The sequence below is a fragment of the Tachyglossus aculeatus genome, chromosome 3 (genome assembly GCF_015852505.1).
Source record: "Tachyglossus aculeatus isolate mTacAcu1 chromosome 3, mTacAcu1.pri, whole genome shotgun sequence".
NCBI classification, from domain to species: domain Eukaryota; kingdom Metazoa; phylum Chordata; class Mammalia; order Monotremata; family Tachyglossidae; genus Tachyglossus; species Tachyglossus aculeatus.
Window position 1 is genome coordinate 96,511,928 of NC_052068.1, and position 26,443 is coordinate 96,538,370.

At 40.4% G+C, this 26,443-nt stretch overlaps 1 protein-coding gene across 2 annotated transcripts in view; it reads right to left on the reverse strand.

Moving 5' to 3' along the window:
* RIT2 (Ras like without CAAX 2) overlaps positions 1-15,537 on the reverse strand; it is a 341,404-nt gene extending 325,867 nt beyond the window's left edge. Inside the window, exon 1 of one of the 2 annotated variants that reach the window (XM_038744086.1) lies at positions 15,305-15,537. In XM_038744086.1, coding sequence (XP_038600014.1) covers positions 15,305-15,407 — 103 coding nt within the window. In that variant the 5' untranslated portion in view covers positions 15,408-15,537. Of the gene's footprint in view, positions 1-9,397; positions 9,457-15,304 lie in introns of those variants that run through there. The other variant, XM_038744087.1, reaches the window with a different exon arrangement.
* Between the last annotated feature and the right edge of the window lie 10,906 nt (positions 15,538-26,443).

Genomic DNA, 26,443 nt, shown 5'->3' on the forward strand with positions numbered 1-26,443 from the left:
CTTTCTGGTTTCTTATGTACTTTTTATAATAATAATAATAATAATAATAATTGTTAAGTGCTTACTCTGTGCAAAGCACTGTTCCAAGTGCTGGGGGGAATACAAGGTGATCAGGTTGTCCCAGGTGAGGCTCACAGTCTTAATCCCCATTTAACAAATGAGGTAACTGAGGCCCAGAGAAGTAAAGTGATTTGCCCAAAGTCACACAATTGACAAGTGGCAGAGCTGGGATTAGATCCCATGACTTCTGACTCCCAAGCCCACGCTCTTTCCACTGAGCCACACTGCTTCTCTATATACTCTCTACATCCTTAATATGCCTTATCACCCATCACATCCCATCACCCATGGGTTAAAGCAAGGTTATAAGCGTTCTCAGTCTTATTTGTCCTCCTTTAAGGAGCAAGGATTCTGGAAGCTTCTGTTAGAAAGTGATTCTGGCTCTCTGAAAAACCCTTTTCACTCAACAATCTACGAGTACCATAGAAAGTCCTTGAATCAGTCATCCTGCAGCTGATATATGCTGATTACTGTGCCCTGGAAGCACACACGAAAGACGACAAGCAAATGATTATGAATCACTCTGCAGAACCAGCAAAATTCTACGGACTATCAATAAGTCTAAAGGAGACCAAGGTTATATACCAGCCTGCATATGGAAATTACTATCCTTAACCAAAGATTTTTGTCAGTGATATAGAGCTACTTAGGCAGCAGAATATCCAACAATGGGTGGAGAAAGACAAGAAAATGGAAAAAAAACAAACCAAAAAAGCAGAGTGAATGATAATAGGGTATCTAGTTTCAGTGCAAATGCAATGCTTATAGAGAAGTTGGGTACAAACTGTGTAATATATGGCCTGTGTAATATATGGCCTGGACTTACCCAGATCTCACAAGGACATCTTCAGCATGGCCTAATGGGTAGAGCACTGGCTTGGAAGTCAGAAGGACCTGGGTTCTTGTCCCAGCATTGCCATTTATGTGCTGTGTGACTATGAACAAGTCACTTTACTTCTGTGTGCCTCAGCTCCCTCATCTGTAAAATGGGGATTACAACTGAGCCCCATGTAGTATGTGGACTGTATCCAACCTGATTACCTTGTATCTACCCTAGTGCTTAGAACAGCGCCTGGCACATTAGTGCTTAACAAATACCATTAAGAAAAAAAATAATTGCTCCCTACTTCAAGCCAGAACATATTTTAGTTTAAACATCAGAACTCCATCCCCGCTTTGTGCCTTATTTTTTGTAATGGTACTTTTTAATTGCTTACTATGTGCCAGGCACTGTATTAAGTGCCATGATAGATGCAATTTCACTAGATTGGACACAGTCCTTCTCCCTAATGGGTCTCCTCAAATGTAGGAGGAAGTAAGATTGAATCCCCATTTTACAAGTGAGTTAACTGAAGCACAGAGAAATTAAGTGATTTGCCTAAGGTCACCCAACAGATAAGTGGCAAAGCTAGGATTAGAACCCAGGCCCATGCTCTTTCCACTATGCCATGCTTTCTTCCCTATTGAAGATAAGTGTGTGGAGGGAGACAGGAGGAGTATAAAAATCCCCAAATTTCTGGAATTAAAGTAATTGGACTTAAAACTGAGCATCTATTAAACCTGCTCTCGTTCTAACTTTGGAAAATGAGCAAGAACAGTTGAGGAAGGTGAGGAGAAAGAGGGTGGTCATCATACAATGCTTTAGACGGGAAAGGATGGTTCCAATCCTAAAATATCTGTATAATTTTCTAAAATCACATACACACATATATATTGAGATCTATACAGATCTCTCACCCCCTCCAAACCATAAGGTCATTATAGGCAGGGAACATGACTGCCACCTCTGTTGTATGGCACTCTCCTAAGCCCTTAGTACAATTCTCCACACACAGTAAGGTCTCAATAAATACCATTGACTAATGATGTATATATACATCATATAATTGCATATATTGCATATACAAATCATTACTCAGTGGTACTTGTAGTTCAAGTACGCAAGCACATGTCAGACTTCTTATTATCAATGTTACAACAGAAAACCCAGAGATTCCACATCAACCATGAGTAAACCACTGAGCTACAAATCAGAAAAGGAGCCTGAGAGCAGCACTGGAGCACAAAGACATCTCCTGCTTTATTGGGGGTTGGGGTTCCAATGCTTTGCAAGCCAAAAGAACTCTGTTCCAAGGTGGTTCCAGCTACCTCCTGAAGTTGTGACATGGGGCTGAACTACAGAGAAGCAGCATGGTTCAATGGAAAGAGTACGGGCTTGGGAATCAGAGGCCATGGGTTTGAATTCCAGCTCCACCAATTGTCAGCTGTGTGACTTTGGGCAAGTCACTTAACTTCTCTGTGCCCCAGCTCCCTCATCTATAAAATGGAGATGAAGACTGTGAGCCCCACGTGGGACAAACTGATCACCTTGTATCCTCCCCAGCACTTAGAACAGTGCTTTGCACATAGTAAGTGCTTAACAAATGCCATTATTATTATTATTATTATTATTATTACAGGTGTCCCAGGAAGCTAGTTGGGCTCAAGGACTGGTGTTAGTTCCCACAGCAAGGGAGCAGGAAAATGAGTAGGGCACAGGGACAGCTGCCCCATATGCCTGTTCTTTTGACCAGCAGGATGTTTCCCCACCTTAGCCCAGGGATCTCCACATCAAGATGAATGATGTGAATCAAGGTGAACTGGATTCTCACAATCACCACGGTATGAAATGTCTTGTTTTGCTCCCACCTCCATCCCCGTGCATATCATTTGATCTGATCAGAATATCCAGGTATTTAAAGGTACTTTGGACAATCCCCACCAATTCCAGTATAAATAAAATGTGGTTTTTTTTATCAATAACTGATCAACTCTTGTATAGAATCGACGGGGATGCAGCGTGGCTTGGTGAGTAGAGCCTGGGCGTCAGAATAACAATGATAATAATAATAATAATAATAATAGTATTTGTTAAGTGCTTACTATGTGCCAAGCACTGTTCTAAGTGCTGAGGTAGTTACAGCGTAATCGGGTTGTCCCACATGGGGCTCACACTTTTAATCCCTATTTTACAGATGAGGTAACTGAGGCATAGATAAGTTAAGTGACTTGCTCAAGGTCACACAGCAGGCAAGTTGTGGAGGTGGTATTAGAACCCACATCCTCTGACTCCCAAGCCACTAAGGCATGCTGCTTCTCTTTAGAAGGACCTGGGATCTAATCCCAGCTCTGTCACTTGTCTACTATGAGATCTTGGGCAAGTCATTTCACTTCTCTGTGTCTCAGTTACCTCACCTGTAAAATGGGGATTAAGGCAGAGTCCCATGTGAGACACAGACAGTGTCCTATCTGATTAGCTTGTATCTATCCCAGTGTTTAGTACAGTGCCTGGCACATAGAAAACGCTTAACGGTACCATGAAAGATAAAGAATAAGAATCATTTAACCTCCCTGGGCATCAGTTACCTCATCTGAAAGAGGAGGATTTAGTTTTCCTCCCTCCATTTTAGACTGTAAGCCCCATGTGGAATAGGAACTGTACACAACCTGATAAACTTAACCTACTCCAGAGCTTAGAACCATATTTGGCACAGAGTAAGCATTTAAATGCCTTAAAATAAAAGAAAATAAGTAATCATACATAAAATTAGAATAGCGTTAGGGAATGTTCTTCAGACAGTGTGTTTCTGTACAGAATACCATGTGAGCAGAAATGTTTGTATATGAGGAACCTGTCAGGGTGTTCATACTACATTTTAGATTTTCCTTAAGATTCAACAAAAATGCACATCCTAGTTATAGGGGAACTATATGTGTACGTGTGTTTCTCTCTCCATAGCCTCACCTCTGTTTGCATATTTGCTTCTGTTCTCCCTAACAGGCCAATTACTATTTCATGAATGCAGTGTTCTGTCAGCATTTTCCATTGACCACTTGCCCAATAAAGTCCCTCTAATCCTTTAAGTGCTCACTAAATATTAACAGTGAGCAATAAAATGTTGAGTTCTAGCTTTGCCAATTGCAATTTTTAGCACTCACATTTAATGCTCTGCAAATTGTTTTGTTGGCTACAATATACAGTTTGAAGTAGCTACAGTGTTCATGGCTTAACAGAAAGACCCCAGACCTGAGAGTCAGAGGATTTGGGCTCTAAACCCAGCTCCGTCACTTGCCACAACTAGTACCTATTGTTTGACTTTGGGCAAATCATTTCTGTACCTAGGTTTTCTCCTTTGTAAAATGGAGGTTTTATACCTGTTCCCCTTCCCAATTAGACTGAGCCCCATGAGGGAGAGACTTGTTGTGTCTACCCCAGCACTTTGATCATAGTAAGGTCTTAATAAATGCCATTATTATCACTATTATGTTAAACAACCCAATTTCCTCTATTCTTTCCACCTCAACCCGCACGTTGTGTTGCATTTCAAATCAGTAGGATTCAATCATTTTTCTATTAATTTTCAATGTTATTAGCCATTGCTTTAAGACAACTGTAATGGAGCAGTTTATGAAAATGTGGGGAAAAGTGATATTCTTGGAATAGGAAGTGGAATCATTGGATCACCTACTATACAGGGAGAGAGTGTGGCCTGGGGAAAAGAATTTTCACGTAAAACTCACTTCTAACCCCACTTGTTCCATAAACCTGTGTCTTACCAAAAATAGTTTTGTCAATCAATAGCATTTATTGAGTGCTTACTGTGTGCAGAGCACTGTACTAAGCGCTTGGGGAAATGTGACTGAATTGCTTGACACATACCCTGCCCACAGCAAGCTTACAGACTAGAGGAGGAGATAGACATTAACACAAATAATTTACCAAAATGTACATGTGTTGTGGGGCAAATATCATATGCTCAAAGGGTGTAGATCCAAGTACATATGTGACATAGCTTAACATGCTTAAGAGAAGCAGCTTGGCTTAGTGGAAAGAGCATAGGCTTGGGAGCCAGACAACATGGGTTCTAATCACAGCTCTGCCGCTAGTCTGCTGTGCAACCTTGCGCTAACCATTTAAGTTCTCTATGCCTCAGTTACCTCATCTGTAAAATGGGGATTAAGACTGTGAGCCCCATGTGGGACAATCTGATTATCTTGTATCTACCCTAGCACTTAGAACAGTGCTTGGCACATAGTAAGTGCTTAACAAATACCATAATTATTATGTTCAAAACAGAACTCCTTATCTTCCCAAACTCTGTCCTACCCATCACTGTAGATGACAGCACCATCCTTCTTGTCTCACAAGACCACAGTCTTGGCATTATCCTTGATTCCTCTCTCTCATTCAACCATATATTCAATCACTAAATCCTATCAGTCCCACCTTCACAACATTGCTAAAATTCTCTCTTTCCTCTCCATCCAAACTGCTCCCATGTTAATATGATCATGCATTCTAGCTTGCCTGAATTATTGCATCAGACCTCCTGTCTCTTCCCCCTCCAGTCCATACTTCACTCTGCTGCCTAGCTCATTTTTCTACAAAAGCACTCAGGACATGTCACTGCACTTTTAAAAAAACTCCAGTGATTGGCTATCAACCTCTGTATCAAACAAAAACTCCTCACCATTGACTTTAAAGCACTCCACTACCTTGCCCTCTCCTACCTCAGCTTGCTACTCTCTTTCTACAACCCAGCCCAGACACTTAGCTTGTCTAATGCCAATCTTCTCATCATGCCTCAATCTTGCCTACCTCGCCACGGACCCCTAGCCTACATCCTGCATCTGGCCTGGAATGCCCTCCCTCCTCAAATCCGGCAATCACCCTCTCCCCCTTCAAAGTCTTATTGAAGGTGCATCTCCTCCAAGAAGCCTTCCAGACTAAACCCCTCCTTTCCTCTTCTCCCACTCCCTTCTGCCTGTGAAAGGAGCTGCAGCCAGGGTGATAGAAGAACCAGAAGAAGTCAAAGTCAGTGAAGCCAAAGGACCATCTCTATATGTTGCCAACTTATACTTCCCAAGCGCTTAGTACAGTACTCTGCACACAGTAAGTGTGCAATAAATATGATTGAATGAATGAATGAATGAGGGTGGCCCAGTGTCAAAGCCAGCTGAGAGGTCAAGGAGGATTAGGACTTATTAGAGGCTGTTGAATATGGTAAGAAATGCTCCAAAATTGTGATTTACCCAACTAACCTGGACAGCCTTCCTTGCACTGTCTTAGAACTCTCACTTACTTTAAATGCTTGACTTTCTTTGTTTGTATTGCAGCCTTCCTTGCACTGTCTTAGAACTCTCACTTACTTTAAATGCTTGACTTTCTTTGTTTGTATTGCAGCATCCTCAGTTTTAGTTCCAAAGCATTCTAGGTAGCCCGGAATACAGGGGAACTCACCTCCTGCCCCCCCCACCTAACACACACATACAATTCTCATTACTGCAGAGAGGAAAGGTCAAAATGTGTAAGTAAGCTTGTGATGGTGTCACAATTCCCAGTTTTCTGACAACTCATTTGGTCAGTATAATACTAATATTTTTTAGTGAGAGACTATGGCATTCCCTCCTAGCCTCCCTAGTTTATATGGAGAATTCAGTAAAGTAGGGCAGAAGAAGGAGAGGTTTGTGGGAATGTTAGCTGCCTTACTATTCATTCATTCATATTTACTGAGCACTTAAATGTGCAAATCACTGTACTTAGCACTTGGTAGAGTACAGTACAACAGCAGACAAATTATCTGCCTACAACAAGCTCATTAAGCAGTCTGGGAGTCATTTTCTGAGGAAAAGCTATTGTGGCATACTACAGTTTAGAAAGGAGTGGCTCTTTTTTCACATGCACAATTTCCAGGAGCAGTGTTCTTTTCAGAGAAGGACAACTAGATACTAGGGCATGAGTCAGTGGTTCTAGGTCTATTATACAACTGGGGAGTTAGTGAAGAGAAATCAAGCTGTGGTGTATGTTGAGTGGAACTTCTCTATATTCTCTTCAGCAAAACACCCATTCCCTACCCTCAGAGATCTCAATCTAATATAGGCAACAAAGAAGAGCTACACGTAATATGTATAGGTGGATAAAACTATATCAGAAGGAAGTAGAACTGTATACAAAAATTAGATTCCAAATAAAATTTTACTTAAATGCTGAGGCTAGGAGTACAATACATGTGTGTTAAGTGTGGAAGTCGGGTTAATGGAAATGGAGAAATTCAAAGTGTGGGGAGGAGGAGAAAGGATTACTCCATGATTGAGCTTGCCATATACTCCACAGTTTTCAGTCAACCCAGTTGTTCTACACTAATGAGTAAATTGTCATACATCATCTTTCCCATGCATTAGGCAGAATTGGAAACAACAGTTTAATTTATTTGTAAATTATTCAATGTGAGCAAACACATAAAATCATGTGTAAATTAATGTAAATCACTAGCTCAGATGCACAATACAAGCCTCATTTACATTCAGTCCAATCATTTTATCAAGATAGTAAGTCACATACATATGGTATAATGGGCAACTTTCCCTAGTGGTTTAGGGAACTGAACATCTTTTTTAGAAACTCAGGGATTATAAATTTCTTCTGTGACTTAAGTCCACTATTTAATCTTTCTAAACCCAAGATTGTTTCTACAACAAGAAAATGTGAAATAGGATGTTTCCATAAAAGTTCCAAAGCAATTAGTTCTTCTCCTTAGTCCCTCTGTATTATCTACAAGAACACAGGGGAAGCAACACATTCTCTTCTGGTATTTGTTTTATTTTTTTTTTTGGCAAAGACTCCTCTTCAATTTATGAGTCTACACTGAGCCTGTTAACCCATTTTACAGAGAGAAGAATATATATGCTTTTTACTTGTTTCACAGGTATGTTGTCAGGATGGGCAGGAAAATGACGAGAATTGAGATCCTCAAAAATATTGTCCTCGGGCAGTGGGAAAAGGTAGGAGTAATATAACACCAATTGTTACAGACTAGAGAGGAGAATAGGTGCTGACTTTCCTGTCCAAGATACCACTGCATCTAAAATGAGTTTCTGTCTGGTTTGAGATTAAAACCCTCAGATCCATTTATCCATCTATCATGCTTTTCCCGATTTGTATTTAATATAATCTCTAAAAATTGGATTCATTTTTCCAGTGGTGGGAGAAAACATTCCAACTATACATTTCAGTTCATTTTGGTCATCCAGAACATATGATAAAACAAGGTGTGTTCCCCATTGTTTAGGCCGTATTGCAGATACTCAACAAATATCCTTTGAAAGAGATGATGATTCAATCTACTTCTTGACGAATGTGTGTGATCTATAAAATGCTTTGAGATCTTTAATTGATATGTAATAAAGCAAGTTCTTGTTGGTAAATCATAAATAGTGAAGGGTTTTTTTTCCAGATTAGAACAATTAAGTGAAAAATGGATATAAAAACTCCCACAGATGATTAATCAATAAAGATGAAAGTGGAGGACATTATTAGTTAAATAGGGATTAGCTGGTGTAGTTAAATCACCTACCATAAAAGCAGCAAATTAAAAATGACTGCATATTCAAGACTGATGGATGTGCAACCCTGTTTAGCATGAGGTTTGGATTTTAACTGGACAAAAAAAAGAAAGAAATCCAAGCTTAATTAATCCTTAAACAAGGAAATTAAAATGAGCCAAAAAACCTAAACTCTATACTACTTATTTCAAGTCTACAATGCAAGAATAATCTGCATACATTTAGAAAAGATCTAAGCTTTTGAAAATGTAAAGAGATAGAAAAATTGGGCTACATACTGCTTTTTTTTTCCTGGCTTCCTGTGTTTCAAAATATGTGCTCTCACCATTTTCGTGTCTACTTACTAACCTAAGTAGACAGAGTGACACAGAAGTAGACACTTAGAGACACTAAGAGTGACAATCACCATGAAACTCAACCTTTAAAGTAGAGCAGCACCCGGAGGGATAAGGAACATGCCTAAGTCCACTTAATTCCATTAGGAAGTATTCATTCCCAATGTTTAGTAGAGTGTTGTGCACAAAGTTCTTAATACCTTTATTAAGGCTATGACCAATAATTCTCACAGTTTAATGCATCATTCTGCCTTCCTGTAGTCCATATTATATTCTGCATATTCCATAACTTTCCATAAAGTAGTCTTCCACATTATAAGAACATAAATAAATGACACTACTGATTCAGACTGATGGTCGATCCATTCCACTCACTGGGCTCTGACCATGGTAAAAGATGTTTTGGAGAAACATGCAACAGTTGCCCTTCTTTATATAGGAGTGTGCTACATAGCATATAGAAATTCTCTAAATAGCTCTTAGTTTCCCCTCTAACAACCTACTATGGACTGCCTATCCTATAATTCAACCCTAAAAAAGTGGACAACATTTATCAAGAATGGAACCCAGACCTGCTACCTGGCAGGGGAGAGTTCATTTGTTGGACACAAAGTACTCACCACAGGAACCTAAAGCCTCCAGGAGCTGGAGCAGCCTCATGAACCCAGAGACTCCAGATGCCAGAGCCGCCTTAGGAATCTAGATCCCCTGGCCCCTGGAGCTGCCTCGGGAGCCTAGAGCCTCCAGGTGCCGAAGGACCCTAGAGCCTTGGGGCTCTGGAGCTGCCCTGGTAACCTTCCAAGTCTAGAACCTCGGTGACCTAGAACAGATCATCGAGGTTCTAGATCACTGAGGTTTTTAGATCACCGATGTGATGTGATGTCTGAGGTCCCTGACTCCCAATTTCCTGGTTTCTTGGGTGTCACTGCCTTCTAGGGTTCTAGATAATCAAGGTTCTATACTCCTGATGTTCTCGACTCCCGAGGCTCTAGGTGCCTGAGGTCCCCATTCCAGCTCCACTCCAGGGGAAATGAGGGCTTAGTCGGGAAAGGTCTCTTGGGGGAGAGATGATTTTTAAAAGGCTTTGAAGGTGGGGAGATTTGTTGTCTTTCATGCATGAAGTGGGAGGGAGTTCCAGCCTAGAGGGAGGATGTGGGCAAGTGATCAGCATTGAGATTAATGAAATTGAGGTACAGTGAGTAAATTGATGGTAGAGGAGCAAAATGTGCAGACTGTGTTGCCGTATGAAATCAGTTAGGTAAAATAGGCTGTAAGGAAGGTACTAGAAAGAGAGTTAATATACACGATCCCTGCCCTCAAGGAGTTTAATTGTCTAGCAGGGGAGACACAAATTCGAGACAGTAGAAAGTATACACAATGTTTACGTAAATGAAAACCGGAGTGCTCAGAAGGACTGAAGTGGCAGGGGGGAGAGTAGAGATTTTTAAAATGAGGAAGGATTTTTTAAATTGTGGATTTTCCAGACTATAAATGGTTGGCTCATTTTTCCATTTAGACAATAAAATACGAATAGTGTGGCCCAGCTGCTGTAGAAAAAAAAATAACAGCTAAACTGCTATTCAAAATGGATTATACAGCCTAGTGTGATAGCATGCTGCAATTAATTGTAATCTGGATTGATTCAAGATGAAAACATGTACACTTGTAAATCACATGTCCATTATGAAGACACTTTGAGGATTTAATGCTGCAGGCAATTTCTCAATGTACTTTCCATAGGAAGCTGGGGGTGCATGGAGTGTGTATTAAAAGGCCATAGCACATCATGTCAGATAGAACGAAGGGATTATTTACAGCTATAAGTAGCAACATGACATTACAATAGTCACTGAAATTACTACTCCAGATTCAAAAGTTGATCAATACTAAGGTATGGAACATCGATTTGGAAATAATAGCAGATATTCAATTCCCGATCCAACTCATATTTCTTTCCACACCTTCACAAAAACCTTTCCACATGCCCTCAGAGCCACTCAGTAAAACCTGCATTATATACCCAGAGCAAGGTACTTTATAGGGATATAGTCCAAATGTGATTTGGAAGGAGATCAAGCCCTGAATTGTGCAGCGGGTATGGAGTTTTCTAATGATTTTCTCTTAAATGAATTGGTTCCTGCAAATTAGAGCCAATCCTAAATTAGTGTAAATCTACCATTGCTGATTTATTTGAACAAACCAAATAATTAAATTGACATTTCAATCTTCTCAAGGTTATCTTGTGTCTGGTTCTAACTCGCATGGGATTGAAAGCAGATTATTTCCAGCTGTCAACTGCTAATCCCACTCTTTGGGGGAAAAATGAATCTAATTTCCAAAATCAAGGGGGTCTAAATTTTGATCCCACAAATACACAATCCCATAGAAGCATTCAAGAAGTTTCAAGCTGTGTGACCCTCTGGCTAAATAAGGGAAGGAGGAGAAAAAGAAATCAATGGTATTTCTTGAGCACTTATGTGCAGAGTACTGGACTCAGCACTTGGAAGAGTAAAATTCAACAGAATTAGCAGATACATTCCCAGCCCATAATGAACCTACAGTCTAGTTTAAACATCTTTCTTACAAAGTATATGTTCCTTAGTTTCCACTCAATACTTAAACTACTTAAACTTGTTTGATCTTCCAGTTACCATGTTGTTTTTTACAGCAAGTGATTGTTTTTCAAAATTATAATAGCTGAACATGCAGCCAAAGAACTTAAATTTTGTTTTTCTTATTACTCTATATTTTTTTGCTTAAACCTATTCAAACCCATGTGTGGAGGTTAGTCTTGATAACTAGTCAAAGTATCTACTTTTTAAACACCAAAAAAATTCAGTACAAGAAATCAAATTCACTCAGCTACACAACTCATTTACCTCTTCAATTATATACATATATATACACATATACATACCCATATATATGTATGCATGCTTGGATATAGCATATATTTCTCACAGAACACTTTAAGAAAGGTGATTACTTTCAGGCTAAAGCTGATCTGGAAGAACCTTAAAGGTAAAAAACATTGCAAGCTGAAGGGTTGTTGAGAAAAGTGTCCTATACAACATACTAAATGAATCAGGCCTTCTACCTACACATTCATAACAACAGCCATTCTCTGTGGATCTAGAAGCATGATTTCTTAAAACACAAGCAGAGTTTATAGAAACTTTCACTGTTTGATTTCTAGAGCAACCAGAATCTTCCCCGGAGTTCAAACACAGCTCTCAAATCTTTCAAGTTTTGTTTCTTCGACAAAGGAACTTGGACCACTGAAAACTGTATGGAAAACACTGTCACTAGCCTGCAACTCTCTTGTGAAGCACTGATCAACTACCCAGCTGACAGGCAGTTAGGCAATCATTTTACAGCTGAAGAAAGGGTTTGTAATCACTGAAAAAACAGGCACAACAGAGTTCAGGTGGAAGAAATGATCTGTCCACTTTCAGATCTAGAGTAGAATCAATTGCTTTGTACCCCCTCAAAAATGCCCCCTTATAAACAGGTGTATGAAGTAAAATAATATGAAAGGTTCATCTTAAACTTCTGCTGGCCTCAACCAAATTCACTGGTTTAAGTTCATACTGTTAATTTGCTATCAGATGGTCTAAAGATTGACTACTCAGCAGCACATAAAGCCAGTCAGGAACCAGTCTACCTAAATTAAAAATTTATATTCCAAGGTTGCAATTTTTTTAAGTGTATTATGATCTGATGGTAAAGGAATACAGAGTGCATGTTAAACTTTTTTTCAGCTTGTTCACTGAAAAGAGAAGTGAAAATAAAGATCATTTGTCTTAAGATGAGTGGCTCCTTGAATGAAATTTCTAGGAGAAAGTCACTTTTCTCAGCCCTAGGGAGCAGTGAATTGGTAAAAGATACTTCCAGAATTGGTATGAGAGAGACAAGATGGACAGATTGCTGCCATCTTTTGATTATTCTCTGAAGAAAACGGATATTTATTGAAATCGCACTGCACAGATTCCATCAAACTTTGTCAACCATTAAGGGGAAGGAATATCCCTGCTTGTTTTGTGCCATCTTCAATCTTCTGCAAAACAAAGCAGTGTATTTTAGGATGATTTGAATGCAAGAATTGTAATCTATTTTGTTTACCGAATATTGATGGGGATAGGCATGCTAGTAGAACAAGAAGTACTAAATGCAACGTCCAAAGAGAAATGGTCTGCATATTTGTGCCGTGATTTGACAATCTGAAGCTTCTCCAGTATTTAAACCACATTTGTCGGTAATTTTACATTAGTGAATAGTCAAAAAAAAAAAAAAAAAACCTGCCTGGCATAGCTAATCATTCCAGTTTGACTAATTTGACTTCTGGGAACTTTTCTGTGGCCTCTCTGAGGTTCTTTGGGCACTCAGATTCCAATTTATCACATTTGAAAATGTAATTTTCCAAAGATTTAATTATGGTCTGGGCCTTTTGCTCAGAGCTATGTTAACAAGCAGACACAGTGCACTCAGTATTTCCTTCCAAGAGCTCAGGTTATTTGAGTAAGTGGCAGTGATAAATCAGTGCTTCTAATATTAGGAGAGAGGAAAATATCTTTGAAAGATGCCACCATTATGCTCCATGCTATCCTGGGGTGCTTGCACGCAAATGTGGGGGCTTAAATTCAAATCATTTGACTTCCTAGGAAAACTTCACAGACCCTTACCCACCCATGGTTGAAGCTTTAAAATATGATTTAAATTATGAAATAAACCTTTCAAGTTTCTTAAGAGGAGACAAAAGCATCATGAGCTAAGCCAATATGATAAACATGACAAGAAAATATGGGAGAAAATAGTTTAGTAACCAAAGGCACCCCTTTTACCTCACTTTGCCAAGGTGGCTTTAAAATCAGTTCTGATTGAGTGGTCTCTTTTTGTCCTCCTCCCACCCCACCCTACCCTAGGTCACTCCACCCAACTCTACACCATGTCCCTTTCTCACAGTCTTTAGATTATTTTCCTAGTTACTGTGTTTCAGTTTGTTTTGTTGATTCAATAGATCAAGATTCAAGTTGACCATGTGTTAAACAGAGTTGCAGGAATGCATGGTTGAAAAAATGATAGCTTTTTGGGTGTAAAACCTATCAATGATCTCATTTTCTACTTCCTTGAGAAAAATGACCAATTCCCTTTGCTTTCCTATGGCACTAAATCTACTCCCTCAATATGCTTATCTCTCCCCTAACTTCTTTCAGGATACTTTCAGTATTTCCTGGTTTCATGTTAGCATCCTTTGGCTATTTTAAATTGAACTCCTTCCTATACAACTTAATCGTTATGACAGTCTCCCTTCTCTCCCCTAGGTGTCATGTCCCCCTTCTAGACTGTGAGCCCATTGTTGGGTAGGGACCGTGTCTGTTGCCAAACTGTACTTTCCAAGCACTTAATACAGTGTTCTGCACACAGTAAGCACTCAATAAATACAATTGAATGAATGAATGAATGTGCACAGAATCCTGCGGTCCACATCATGTCTTTTAGGTCAACATTTAAACTCTCTCTAGGATCTGTTCTCTTCTACATTAGAGATCTTATATTCTCTCTAAATTCCCCCACTCAAACTGTCTGAAACAGTTGTGAAAATCAGCATTTACAAAAGCCCTTTTTGTCATGCTAATTTCTTTCTACAACCCAATCACTGCTCCCTTTAATTGTGAGCCCGTTTTGGGACAGATTTTGTCTTCTTAAAGTATATTCATTAAAATAGTTTTTACCCAATGCTTTTCATAGAGTAAGCACATGATACCAGAAATTTTTAAGTGCCCTTTTAGTTACCTGCATCAAATTCAAATTCTTAAGACTTCCACCAATCATTGCTTCTCGCATCCTCATAACATCTTCTCCTTTCCTCCAGCCAATCAAACTTTGACTAGGCCCTCTTCATTCCCTCTCTCATATCTATTTCTACCCCTTCTTCTACCCCAAACAATCCCCATAATCCAACAATTTATATACTGACATTTGAAACCTACTTGTTAGAAGGCCTAACTTCAAAAAGGGGGAAATGGTTATAAGCAACACATGTCATGCACAAACACTGAAAGCTACCATACTTCCAGAAGAAAGAGAGAAAATAAAAACAAGAGAGGGGAGAGGGAGGGAGAGAGAAAGTCTACATCCTGCCCAATTATGTACACTTGTGTTTTAACCTCAAATATAGTTCATACAACACCTAGCCACCCCCCGTGGCAATTTAAGCAGTATAATGTAGTGTTGATCATAATAACACACAATGAGCAAACATCTGCAAATACTGTACCAAAAGAAAAAGAGACTGTGCTCTCTAGGCATTCTGTAGGCAACTAAATTCTGCTGACTCATCAGCAATGAATTTCCAATCCTAACTCCTTTTTACAGTCTGTCAGGAGCCCAGTACTTAGCTGCGGCCGAAACCCTTCCCGGCACTGACATCATGATTTCCCTGGCTCGGAGAAGTTGACCTGCCCCTGAGAAGTTGACCTGCCCCCCTCACCCCTCATTAGCCAATATTTGGAATGAAAAAAACTTACCGCTCTTCCCAACTCCCCCTGCTCCTAGCATCACCACCTTGTATTCTCTGGACCCTCCTGAAGAACTGCTTGTGGAGCAGATGGTTTCATTTTCTGTCTCCATCTTACACCAGGGACTGAAGAAGAAGTGCCGGAGGAGGAGGGAAGAAAAAAAACCCAACAACTGTCAGGTGCTTGCTATGATGTGAAACAACTCTAAAAATTGTGGAAAAGGAAAGGTTTAGTACAAGAGATAAGAACGATCAGTATCAGGCTTGCTGCCGTTTCACTGTTTGCTGGAGCAGGTCTCATAGCAACCACTTTAACTGCTTCCAATAAAAATCTCCCTTTTCCACCCCCCCTCCTTCCGATCTCTCACTCTCTCTCCATCTCTCCCCCTACCACACGCTCCTCTGTGTATTGTTTTCTTTCTGGACAGTAGCAGTTTCAGAAGCACCAAAGCTCTGCTACCTTCTGGTATTTTTGAGTGACTAGAACTAAATAAAACTGAGGTTCAGCATAAAATGTTATATCACACAGGATCATGCAGGAATATCATATTCAAAGCCTATAGACTATTTTAAGAGGAAAACCAAATCCACACCTAATCATTAATTATGAATTTCAGTTGCATTCTATTTATTTTCAAGCTCTTCACACACAGTTTCATAGCTTATGAAGTAAGGATGTTGGTCCTCACTATTTTATGGGAGTAAAAATGGGTGCAGAGTTCTTGACATTTTTGTTTAAAACTCTCAAGGTGGAAGGTGGGTGTTCGTTAAATTCTTTCAATACAGTGAAGCATTCCAGATGGAACACGACTGGGTACATGAGTTTGTTCACTGTTTAACTGGTTAGGAATCTTCCTACTTTTATTGGACTGCTTGAAGAACATAAAACATCTATAGAATAGCATGCAGAAAGTGGGAACTCATTAATACGGGTGGTTGGTTTTGACGGAAGCAAAAGAAATCTATTTCATCCCCCTGGGAATTAATAAATACCCAAAATAAAATAGGATTTCCATTAAATTTAAAATAATAACTCAACTAGCCTTCTGCAAGCTTGGAACAGTGAGTGAGTCTGTTCTGATCTCCTGTAATAATAATAATAATAATGGCATTTATTAAGCACTTACTATGTGCAAAGCACTGTTCTAAGCGCTGGGGAAATTACAAGGTGATCAGGTTGTCCCACAGGTGGTTCACAGTCTTAATCCTCATTTTACAGATGAGGTATCTGAGGCACAGAGAAGTTAAGTGACTTGACCAAAGTCACACAGCTTACAATTGGCGGAGCTAAGATTTGAACCCATGACCTCTGACTCCAAAGCCTGTGCTCTTTCCATTGAACCACGTTGCTTCTCTACCTTCCTGTACCTACCCACTTAGCACAGTGCTTGGCATATAATAAATGTTTAATAAATACCACATTTATTATCATCGTTATTGTTATTTCAGAATTGTTTCTCCATTTGAGGCAGTCCTTTACTGTAATATCTGTGATACTCTAAATAAAATATTGCTAATACCGTTTATATTGAAATGTAAGGGGTGGGTTTGGGAGGAATTTTAATACTTGGGCATTAATTACATTTCATTTACAAATAGGAATCTTTTAAGAGTCTTAAATTTCATAGTGTGAGAAGAGACCTCTATTGCCTACAGGGTTGATGATAATAGCTTTTAAGACATTACACTCTCTTCCCTAAATTGGAGTGGGTAAGAAAGGGAGGGAAAAAGAAAAGAGGGCAGTTGAAATATGAGGTGGGGTCACAATTTTAGGCAACCTGAGGTTCTATTCCTTATTCTATCACTGAATTCCCAATGATTTTGAACCAATCATTTCCCCTCTGTGAAGGGATGATATTCCTTCCATTGGAACAATTTTTTGGGAGAAGTTATCACACATGTCCTCTGCTTCTGGCCTGGAACACCCTTCCTTTTGATAACTGGCAGACAATTATTCTCCCCACCTTCAAAGTCTTATTAAATAATTGAAATAATAATTATTATTATGGTATTTGTTATGCATTTCCCATATGCCAGTCACTGTACTAAGCGCCGGGATAGATATAAGCAAACCAGGTTGGACACAGTCCCTGTCCCATGTGGGGCTCACAGTCTCAATCCCTATTTTACAGATGAGATCACTGAGGCACCGAGAAGTAAAGTGACTTGCCCAAGGTCACACAGAAGACAAGTGGCAGAGCCGGGATTGGAAGCCATGACTTTCTGACTCCAAGGCTCATGCTCTATCCACTATTCATTCATTCAATCGTATTTATTGAGCGCTTACTGTGTGCAGAGCACTGTACTAAGCACTTGGGAAGTACAAGTTGGCAACATACAGAGACAGTCCCTACCCAACAACAGGCTCACAGTCTAGAAGACACCATGCCTACTTCTTAAAGGCATCTATCATCCAAACCAAGCGCATGGCTTAGTGGAAAGAGCGTGGGCTTGGGAGTCGGAGGTCGTGGGTTCTAATCCTGGCTCCACCACTTATCAGCTGTGTGACTTTGGGCAAGTCACTTAGCTTCTCTAGGCCTCAGTTCCCTCATCTGGAAAATGGGGATTAAGACTGTGAGCCCCACGGCAGGACAACCTGATTACGTTGTATCTACCCCAGTGCTTAGAACAGTGCTTGGCACATAGTAAGCACTTAAATACCACCATTATTACTATTATTGCCTCTTTTCCATTCCCTTTTGTGTCATCTGCACTTGTTCTTTTCATCCTCCCTCAGCCTCAAAGCACTTAAGTATTTATATTAATGTCTATCTCTGCCTCTAGACTGTAAACTCACTGTGGGCAGGGAATGTGTCCATTAATTATATTGTTGTGTTTTACTCTCCCAAACACTTAGTATAGTTCCCTGCACACAGTAAGTGTTCAATAAATATGATTTATTAAGAAGCTCAGTGTTTGTTGTGTATAATGGGGCGGGGGGCATGTGTGTGTGTGTGTGTGTGTATGAAAGAGGGATTTTGCTATAAAGAATGTAAGGCCTATTTTGACATTATGTCAGACTCCATTAAAAGTGAGTTGGCTGTAAGTGACAACTGTCATCTCCAGAGTGTGAAGGAGGGGAGGAACTCACTTCAGGCTTAGTTTCACCTCTGGAGCTAACTAAAGGTCAGAAACAGGGAGGTTGATCCTGAGAGTGATAAACTGCAAGCCTCCTTTTTTATTTTTTTAAGTGCTTACTAGGTGCCAGGCACTGTACTAAGCGTCAGGGTAGATACAAACGAATCAAATTGGACATAGTCCATGGCCCACATTGGTGGCATTGATTTGAAAACCATTTTAAGATAAGGGAAGGTGAGATTCTGCTAAAGGCTCAAAGGATGGCTTAAATGGGGCCACTTGCCACCAGGATAAGAGAGCAGAAACCTAGAGAATCAGCTCCTAAAGAACAACACATATTTAGCTATGTTCCAGGAAAAAAATTAGCGTGTTGGGGCAGGGAAGGTTGTTTACATTATAAAACACCACCGCATTTGGGAAAGGTCAGAACAACTGATCAGGAAAAAGGTCCAAGTTGGAACAGAAAAATATCAAGGATATAAGTCGGGACTGACTGCTCCCTACATCTTAAAACATCAATCTGAAATTGAAACGCTAATAGGAGTGGGTGAATACAGAGTAGGTGTAAATTATTCTTGGTCAGTAAATGTGTCTATCATCTCTGTTATATTGTAAGCTCCCAAGCACTTAGTACAGTACTTGGCATACAGTTAGTGCTCAGTAAGTACAAATGATCGATCTGTTCAAACCAATGACCCTGTCCCACTTTGATTACTGCATCAGCCTTCTTGCTGACCTATCTCCTCTCTGCCCCCACTCTCATCTATACTTCACTTTGCTTCCCAGATCATTTTTCTACAAAACTGTTCAGTCTTTCTTTCCCTACTCCTGAAGAACCTCCAGTGGTTGTCCATCCACCCAGCATCTAACAGGAACTTCTTACCACTGACTTTTACAGCGCTCAATCACCTTGCTCCCTCCTACCTTACTTTGTGGCTCTCCTACTATACCCAGTCTGCACACCTATTTACTGTGCCTGAGTCTCTTCTCTTTGCAACTAACCTATCACCTATGTCCTACCTCTGGCCTGGAATGCCCTTCCTCTTCTATAGACAATTACTCTCCCCATCTGCAAAGCCTTATTGAAGGCATATCTGCTCCAAGAGGCCTTCCCTAACTAAACCCTCAATTTCTCTTTTCCCACTCTCTTCTGTATCACCCTGATTCTCTCCCTTTATTCACCCCTCCCTCAGCCCCCCCAACAATTATGTGCATACCAGTAACTTATTTATATTTAGGTGTGCATCTTCTAAAATGTAAGCTTGTTGTGTATAGGGAACATGCCTGTCTTCCAGTTCTGTTATGTTGTACTCTCCCAAGCTATGGCACAGTGCTCTGCACTCAGTAAGTGCTGAATAAATACAATTGATTGATTCTTAGAGCCCCATTTCCAGAGATTCCACTCTGCTCCAGAAACTCCAACAGGGGGTGTTGTTGAATGGGGATGAAGAAGTATCAGCAGCACAGGTGCGCAGCCCATCCCAAATGATAACCTACAACACCTGACCACTCCATTGTTCTGCAAGGATCAAATCGAGTGCCCCCCACCACTACTCAACCAGTTTTGCACCTGGTAATGTAATCAATCTTTTGTAGACCCTGCAAGCCTGTATTTGCACTGACTGATTCAATCAAGCTGGTGCTGACCAGAAGGGGTTTAGAAGCTTTCTGTAGAGAAACCCTATCACCCTGATAAAAGATAGCAGAGGAAGCATATCAAACCACAAGGACAAACTGAATCATGCCTAGAAGTGGAGAGTTAGAGAGAATATAAAGGAAGGGAAAATAGATATTTTATCATCCAGTATCGTGGGCTAGCTCCAAATGAGGATCTATGACCTTGACTCCCTGGAAAGCTGACATATGGGGTCCTCTAATACTTAAATGTATCACTAAAGTTGATGCTTATTGTGCTGTGCTTTTATGAATCTTTTATGTGCTTTTTATATATTTGTCCTTTCTTACTCAAGAGACTCTCACTTCCCTGAAGGCAGGGACTCTATCATGATTTTAAATTGTGAGGGCTTTTACATTGTGGGGGCTCAACAAATATAATTGACTGATTCCTTATCCCAAAACCAAAATGTCACCACTTTTGCCCAAATTATCTGCAAAATTATTTCAATTAGGCCATGTTCAATTCCTAAAAAATGAGGGCTTTCTCTGGTTTGACCTAAAGAGCACCAGGTTACCTACTTGTGGATGTTCAATAAATGCTCATTGATGTGAAATCAAGCACTGATGTGATAAAGGTGACAGGACAGAGGGCTCCCTGATACAAGATGCATATCAAATAGCTAAAGAAATGATTTGGATTGCTGAAACATGAAATTGGCTTTCAAGCTAGTGACATGCCTCCACTCAGATGTTAGACTGGATGTGACCGACTGAGAAGCTGGTGAGGGTTTCACCCCTAACATAGCTGCTTAAGGTGTAGCATCTGCAGCAAAGCCAATTTACATAACCTGCCCTGCTTTACTCCAACATGGTTCTTTCTTCTCAGCAGAGACTGAAACACTTTTGGTCCAAAAAGAGGCTTATCTGGTCCACTCTAATCTCCACAAGTAGATGTTTGAATCCCTCACCTGGTTCTCTCTTATCCAGAAACAGACATCATGAGAAGGCCTTCAGGATGCTAGGTAGGTATACACACACAGAAAAAGGACTCCATTTTGGAGAACTGCTTTAAGGCATCATGAGTTTGAGTGGCCTTCCAGAAGTGGGAAGCAAAAATGAAGAACTGTGAAGATGTATCTACATCTTTTCCTCCAGTTCTCTCCTTGACCCCCTCTAAACTGACTCCCACCCACTTTCACTCCCCTGAAATTCCCATTTGAAAGATCTCCAATGAGCTTCTTCTTGACAAATCCAATGGCTTCTATTCCATCCTAATCCTCCTCGACCTGTCAGCTGCCTTTGATACTGTTGACCAAACCCTTCCCCTGGAAACATTATCCAACCTTGGCTTCACTAACCTCTCCTGGTTCTCCTCCTATCTCTCTGGAAGCTCATTCTTCATCTCTTTAAGAGTAGCAGCATGGCTTAGTGGCAAGAGCACAGGCTTGGGAGTCAGAGAATGGGTGTTGTAATCCCACTCTGCCACTTGTCTGCTGGGTGACCTTGGGCAAGCCGCTTAACTTTTCTGTGTCTCAGTTATCTCATCTATAAAGTGGGGATTGAGATTGTGAACCCTGATTACCTGATTACCTTGTATCTACCCTAGCTCTTAGAACAGTGCTTGGCATGTAGAAAGCTCTTAACAAATACTTTAATTATTTATTGTTTATTTATTATTTATTCATGGGCTCTTCCTCTGCTCCCATCCCATAACTGAAGGAATCCCTCAAGGCTCAGTTCTGGGTCCCCTTCTATTCTTATCTACACCCACTCCCTTGGAGAACTCATTTTCTGCCATGGGCTCAACTACCATTTCTATGTGTACAATTTCCAAATCTACATTTCCATCCTTGTTCTTTCTCTACTGCACACTCACATTTCCTCCTGTCTTTAGGACATCTCTACTTGAATGTTCTCTCAGTGCCTCATACTTAACACATCCAAAAGAGAACTCCTCAAATTCTCACCTCAACCTTGTCCACCCCCTGACTTGCCCATCACTGGAGATACAACCTTTATCCTCCCTGTCTAACAAGTCCATAACCTTGGTCTTTTCCTCAGTTAATCTCTCTCATTCAATCCACATAATCTCCCACCAAATCCCATTTGTCAACCTTCACAACATCACTAAAATCCCCCCTTTTCTTTCCATCCAAAATGCTACCATGTTATTCCAAGAACTCATGCTATCTCACCTTGACTACTTTGTCAGCTTCCTTGCTGACTTCCCTGCCTCCTCTCTCACCCTACTTCAGTCCATATTCCACTCTGCCTGGATCATTTTTCTACAAAACTGTTCAATGTTTCCCCACTCCTCAAGAACTTCCAGTGGTTGCCCAGCCACTTCCACACCAAACAGAAGTAATAATATGTTAAGAGCTTACTCTGTGCCAAGCTGTGTTCTAAGCCTGGCATAGATACAATGTAATCAGGTTGGATAAAGTCCCTGTCCCACATGAGGTTCACACTCTTAATCCCATTTTACAGATGAGGTTACTGAAGCCCAGAGAAGTGAAGTTACTTACCAAAGGTCACACAGCAGACAAGTGGCAGAGCCAGGACTAGAACTGAGGTCCTTCTGATTCCCAGGCCCATGCTCTATTCACTAGGCCATGATGCTTCTCGTGAATTGTGTCTGAACATTGTCCATGTTCTAAGATTTCCCAGTCCTCTTAAGCAGCTTCACATGCAGAACTAATTGTCCAAATGTCCAATTTACTCCCTGAGCAAGTCTGACTGGGATGGGCTAAATAGAAGGGTTGAAAATGAAGAGAGAATTGTCATTTGTTTTCATGACTTCAATAATCAGTCAGGTTCATCAGGAGTATTGGATAGAGGTAAAAAAAAAATACTCTCTCTGCCTGCAAGGGACATGGCCATGATATCCATCAGTTCTATTGATTTTATTCAAATGAATTCAATTCTATTGGAGTGGCAGTGTGGCTAAATGAATAGAGCACAGGCTTGGGAGTCAGAAGAGTTGGGTTCTAATCCCTCCACTGCCACTTCTCTGCTGTGTGACCTTGGGAAAGCCATTTAACTTCTCTGTGCCTCAGTTACTTCATCTGTAAAATGGGTAATAAGACTGTGAGACCCACCTGGGACAACCTGATTACCTTGTAATTACCTTGTAATCTACCCCAGAGCTTAGAGCAGTGCTTGGCACATAGTAAGAGCTTAATAAATACCATTATCATTATTATTGCTATTGTATTCTACTCTCCTAAATGCATAATACACTGTTCTCCATACAGTAAATGTTCAATACCATTGATTGATTGAATCCAGATTCAAGCCAGAAAAGAAGCATCCACTGGAAAAAGTTTTATAAATAAATCCACTATGTAAAGCTGGTAACTATTCCCCTTTAAGGTATTAATTGACCACAGAAAACCATGAACAGCTTTTTAAGACTCATTTATATTGCACTTTCCCAGGTGCTTATCATCTTCATCATCAATTGCAGTTATTGAGTTATATGCTGAACAGAGCACTGTACTAGAGGCTTAAGAAAATATGAGGTCCCTGCTCTCAAAGAAGCTTGCAATCTAATGGGAGGGAAAGGTAACAAGGGAAGCAGGCTGGCTGACCCAAATAATTTACTAATTGTGGGAATAGGAAGAAGATCTAGGACATCATTGACATTATTAAGAATCTGGAAGGATGAATAGGTTATTAATTGAGGTCACCCTGGCCATCTTCAGGTACCTAAATTTGCTTTCAGATATCATTTCAGATAGTTTGTTCAGGTACCTAAATTTGCTTTCAGATATCATTCAACCAAAATGGTGCTTCCATCATTTCAGGATATGACTTCTTGTCCTACTATCTCTTGAGGCTGTAAATAACCTCCTTTGTTGATATTGTTCCCTTGAAGATATTTATAGATCATGTCATTGATCAGAACACTATGAAGTCTCTATATAAATTTAATCCTTTCTGGCTGAAACTCATCTGTCTTGTCCTCTAAACCAGATATACATTGTGTTGACCTTCTTTGTTTCATCTAGTCTTTCTACTTTTTTTTAGTGGTCTTCATTAAGCACTTACTATGTTCCAGGCACTGCACTAAGCGCTGGAGTAGATACATGATAATACTTGTTTCTATGGATGAGGTAACTGAGGCACAGAGTGGTTAAATGACTTGCTCCAGGTCACACTGCAGTCAATAATAATATTAATAATAATGTTGGTATTTAAAAAGCACTATGTGCCAAACACTATTCTAAGCACTGGGGTAGAGACAAGGTAATCAGGTTGTCCCACGTGGGGCTCACAGTCAATCCCCATTTTACAGATGAGGTAACTGAGGCCCAGAGAAGTTAAGTGACTTGCCCAAAGTCATACGGCTGACAAGTGGCAGAGGCAGGATTAGAACCCATGACTCCTGACTCCCAAGCCCGTGCTCTTTCCATTAAGCCATGCTGCTTCTCAAGACAGAGCTATGACTTGAACCAGGTCCTTTGACTCCCAGGACTGTGCTCTATTCAGTAGACAACATAGCTTCTGTAGCTGAATTGCTACACTATGCCAGTTTTGCCTGAAACTAATGGGGCAACAGCTGGAGTGTGTCCATGATTTTGTGCTAATTAAAACAAGTTACTAATTGCTCCACCACCATGAACTCCCAGACCAAATAGAAACCTTCAGGGGTTTTTTTCCCTCTGGCTTTGGAGCCAGGACCTTGCCAGATCACTCTCTGATTTGGGGCTTGACACAATTCCTGACTTCAATCCTGTTGATCAAGCTCACTGTGGAAAGCAGCATGGCCTAGTGGAAAGAGCACAGACTTGGCAGTCAGAGGCTCTGGATTCTAGTACCAGGCCTGCCACTTGTCTGCTATGTGATCTTGGGAAAGTCAGTTAACTAGTCTATGCTTCAGTCACCTCATCTGTAAAATGGAAAACAAATCCTACTTCCTCCTGCTTAGACTTTAAGGCCCATGCAGGACAGAGACTGAGTCCAAATTGAATATCTTGTATTTAGCCCAGCACTTAGCACACATGCTTGGCACATAGTAACCACTTAGCAAATACCTCTGTTATTATTAAGTACAATTTATTATTATTATTATTTATTATTTTCCCCAATGAGGAAGGCAGTTAACCATTTTGGACAAGTGTATACCCCTCTGTTTCTGATAGATCTTTCAGGAAGGAGATTCCGCTCCTCCCCACATAATGCATTTTATGATTCACAGTCTTCCCACTCAACAAATAACCCAAATTCTTACGGAGGCATTTTCAAGCCATTTTCTCATTTAAGCTCAGGTCATCAGCTGAAAAGCACCGAATAATGCCACAGAGACTCACCCATTTAAAGACACTCGGTTTTTTTTTTTTACATCTATAAATTACTGCGGCCACTTCTACTGTGGAAGAAATGTTTCACTCACAAGATTTGCACAGTCATCAACTTTCATCTTCAAAAAACATGCAATGTCTTTGTAAACCTCTAAGCCTTAAAAATTATCCTCCCTTAGACTTCAAAATTTTTGCCCAGATACCTCCTTATTACCTATCCATTTCTTTGACTTTTTCCAGCCCAAACCCTTCTTGCCGTATGACTCCCCATGACTAGTCCTCTGCCTTCAATTATCATTTCTTTGCCCCATTGTCCTGAATGTCTGGAACCATGTCTCTTCCTCCATCTCACTCTAATTCAACTATTCAATTATAGCATTTTTGAAGTTATTACTATGTGCCAGGCACTGTACTAGGTACTGGAGTATATAAAAGATAGTCCGGTCAGACATAGTCCCTGTCCTATCTGGGGTTCCCACCCTTTCATTAAATTATAGGTTAAGATCAGAGAAGCAGTGTGGCTCAGTAGAAAGATCCCGGGCTTTGGAGTCCGAGGTCATGGGTTCAAATCCTGGTTCTGCCAATTGTCAGCTGTGTGACTTTGGGCAAGTCACTTAACTTATCTGTGCCTCAGTTACTGTAAAATGGGGATTAAGACTGTGAGGCCCACATGGGACAACCTGATCACCTTGTAACCTCCCCAGAACTTAGAACAGTGTTTTGCACATAGTAAGCACTTAATAAATGCCATTATTATTATTATTATTATCTTCCACCTCCAAAGTCCTTCACTGGTTAGCATGAATCAGTCACCAAGCCACTTCTCTCCATTTCACCCCAGCTTTCTACATTTTTATCATGAATGGGAGAGTGTTTTTTTTTTCCATGGTGTTTGCTAGGAGCTTACCATGTGACAGGCACTGTTGTAAGTTCTGGGGTAGATACAAGCTAATAAGGCTGAACACAGTCCTGTTCCACATATGGTTCACAGCTTTAATTCCCATTTTACAGATGAGGTAAGAAGCACAGAGAAATGAAGTGACTTGTCCAAGGTCACACAACAAACAAGTGGCAGAGCTAGGATTAGAACCCAGGTAGTTCTGACACCCAGACCCATACTCTATCCACAAGGCCACACTAATTGAAGATAC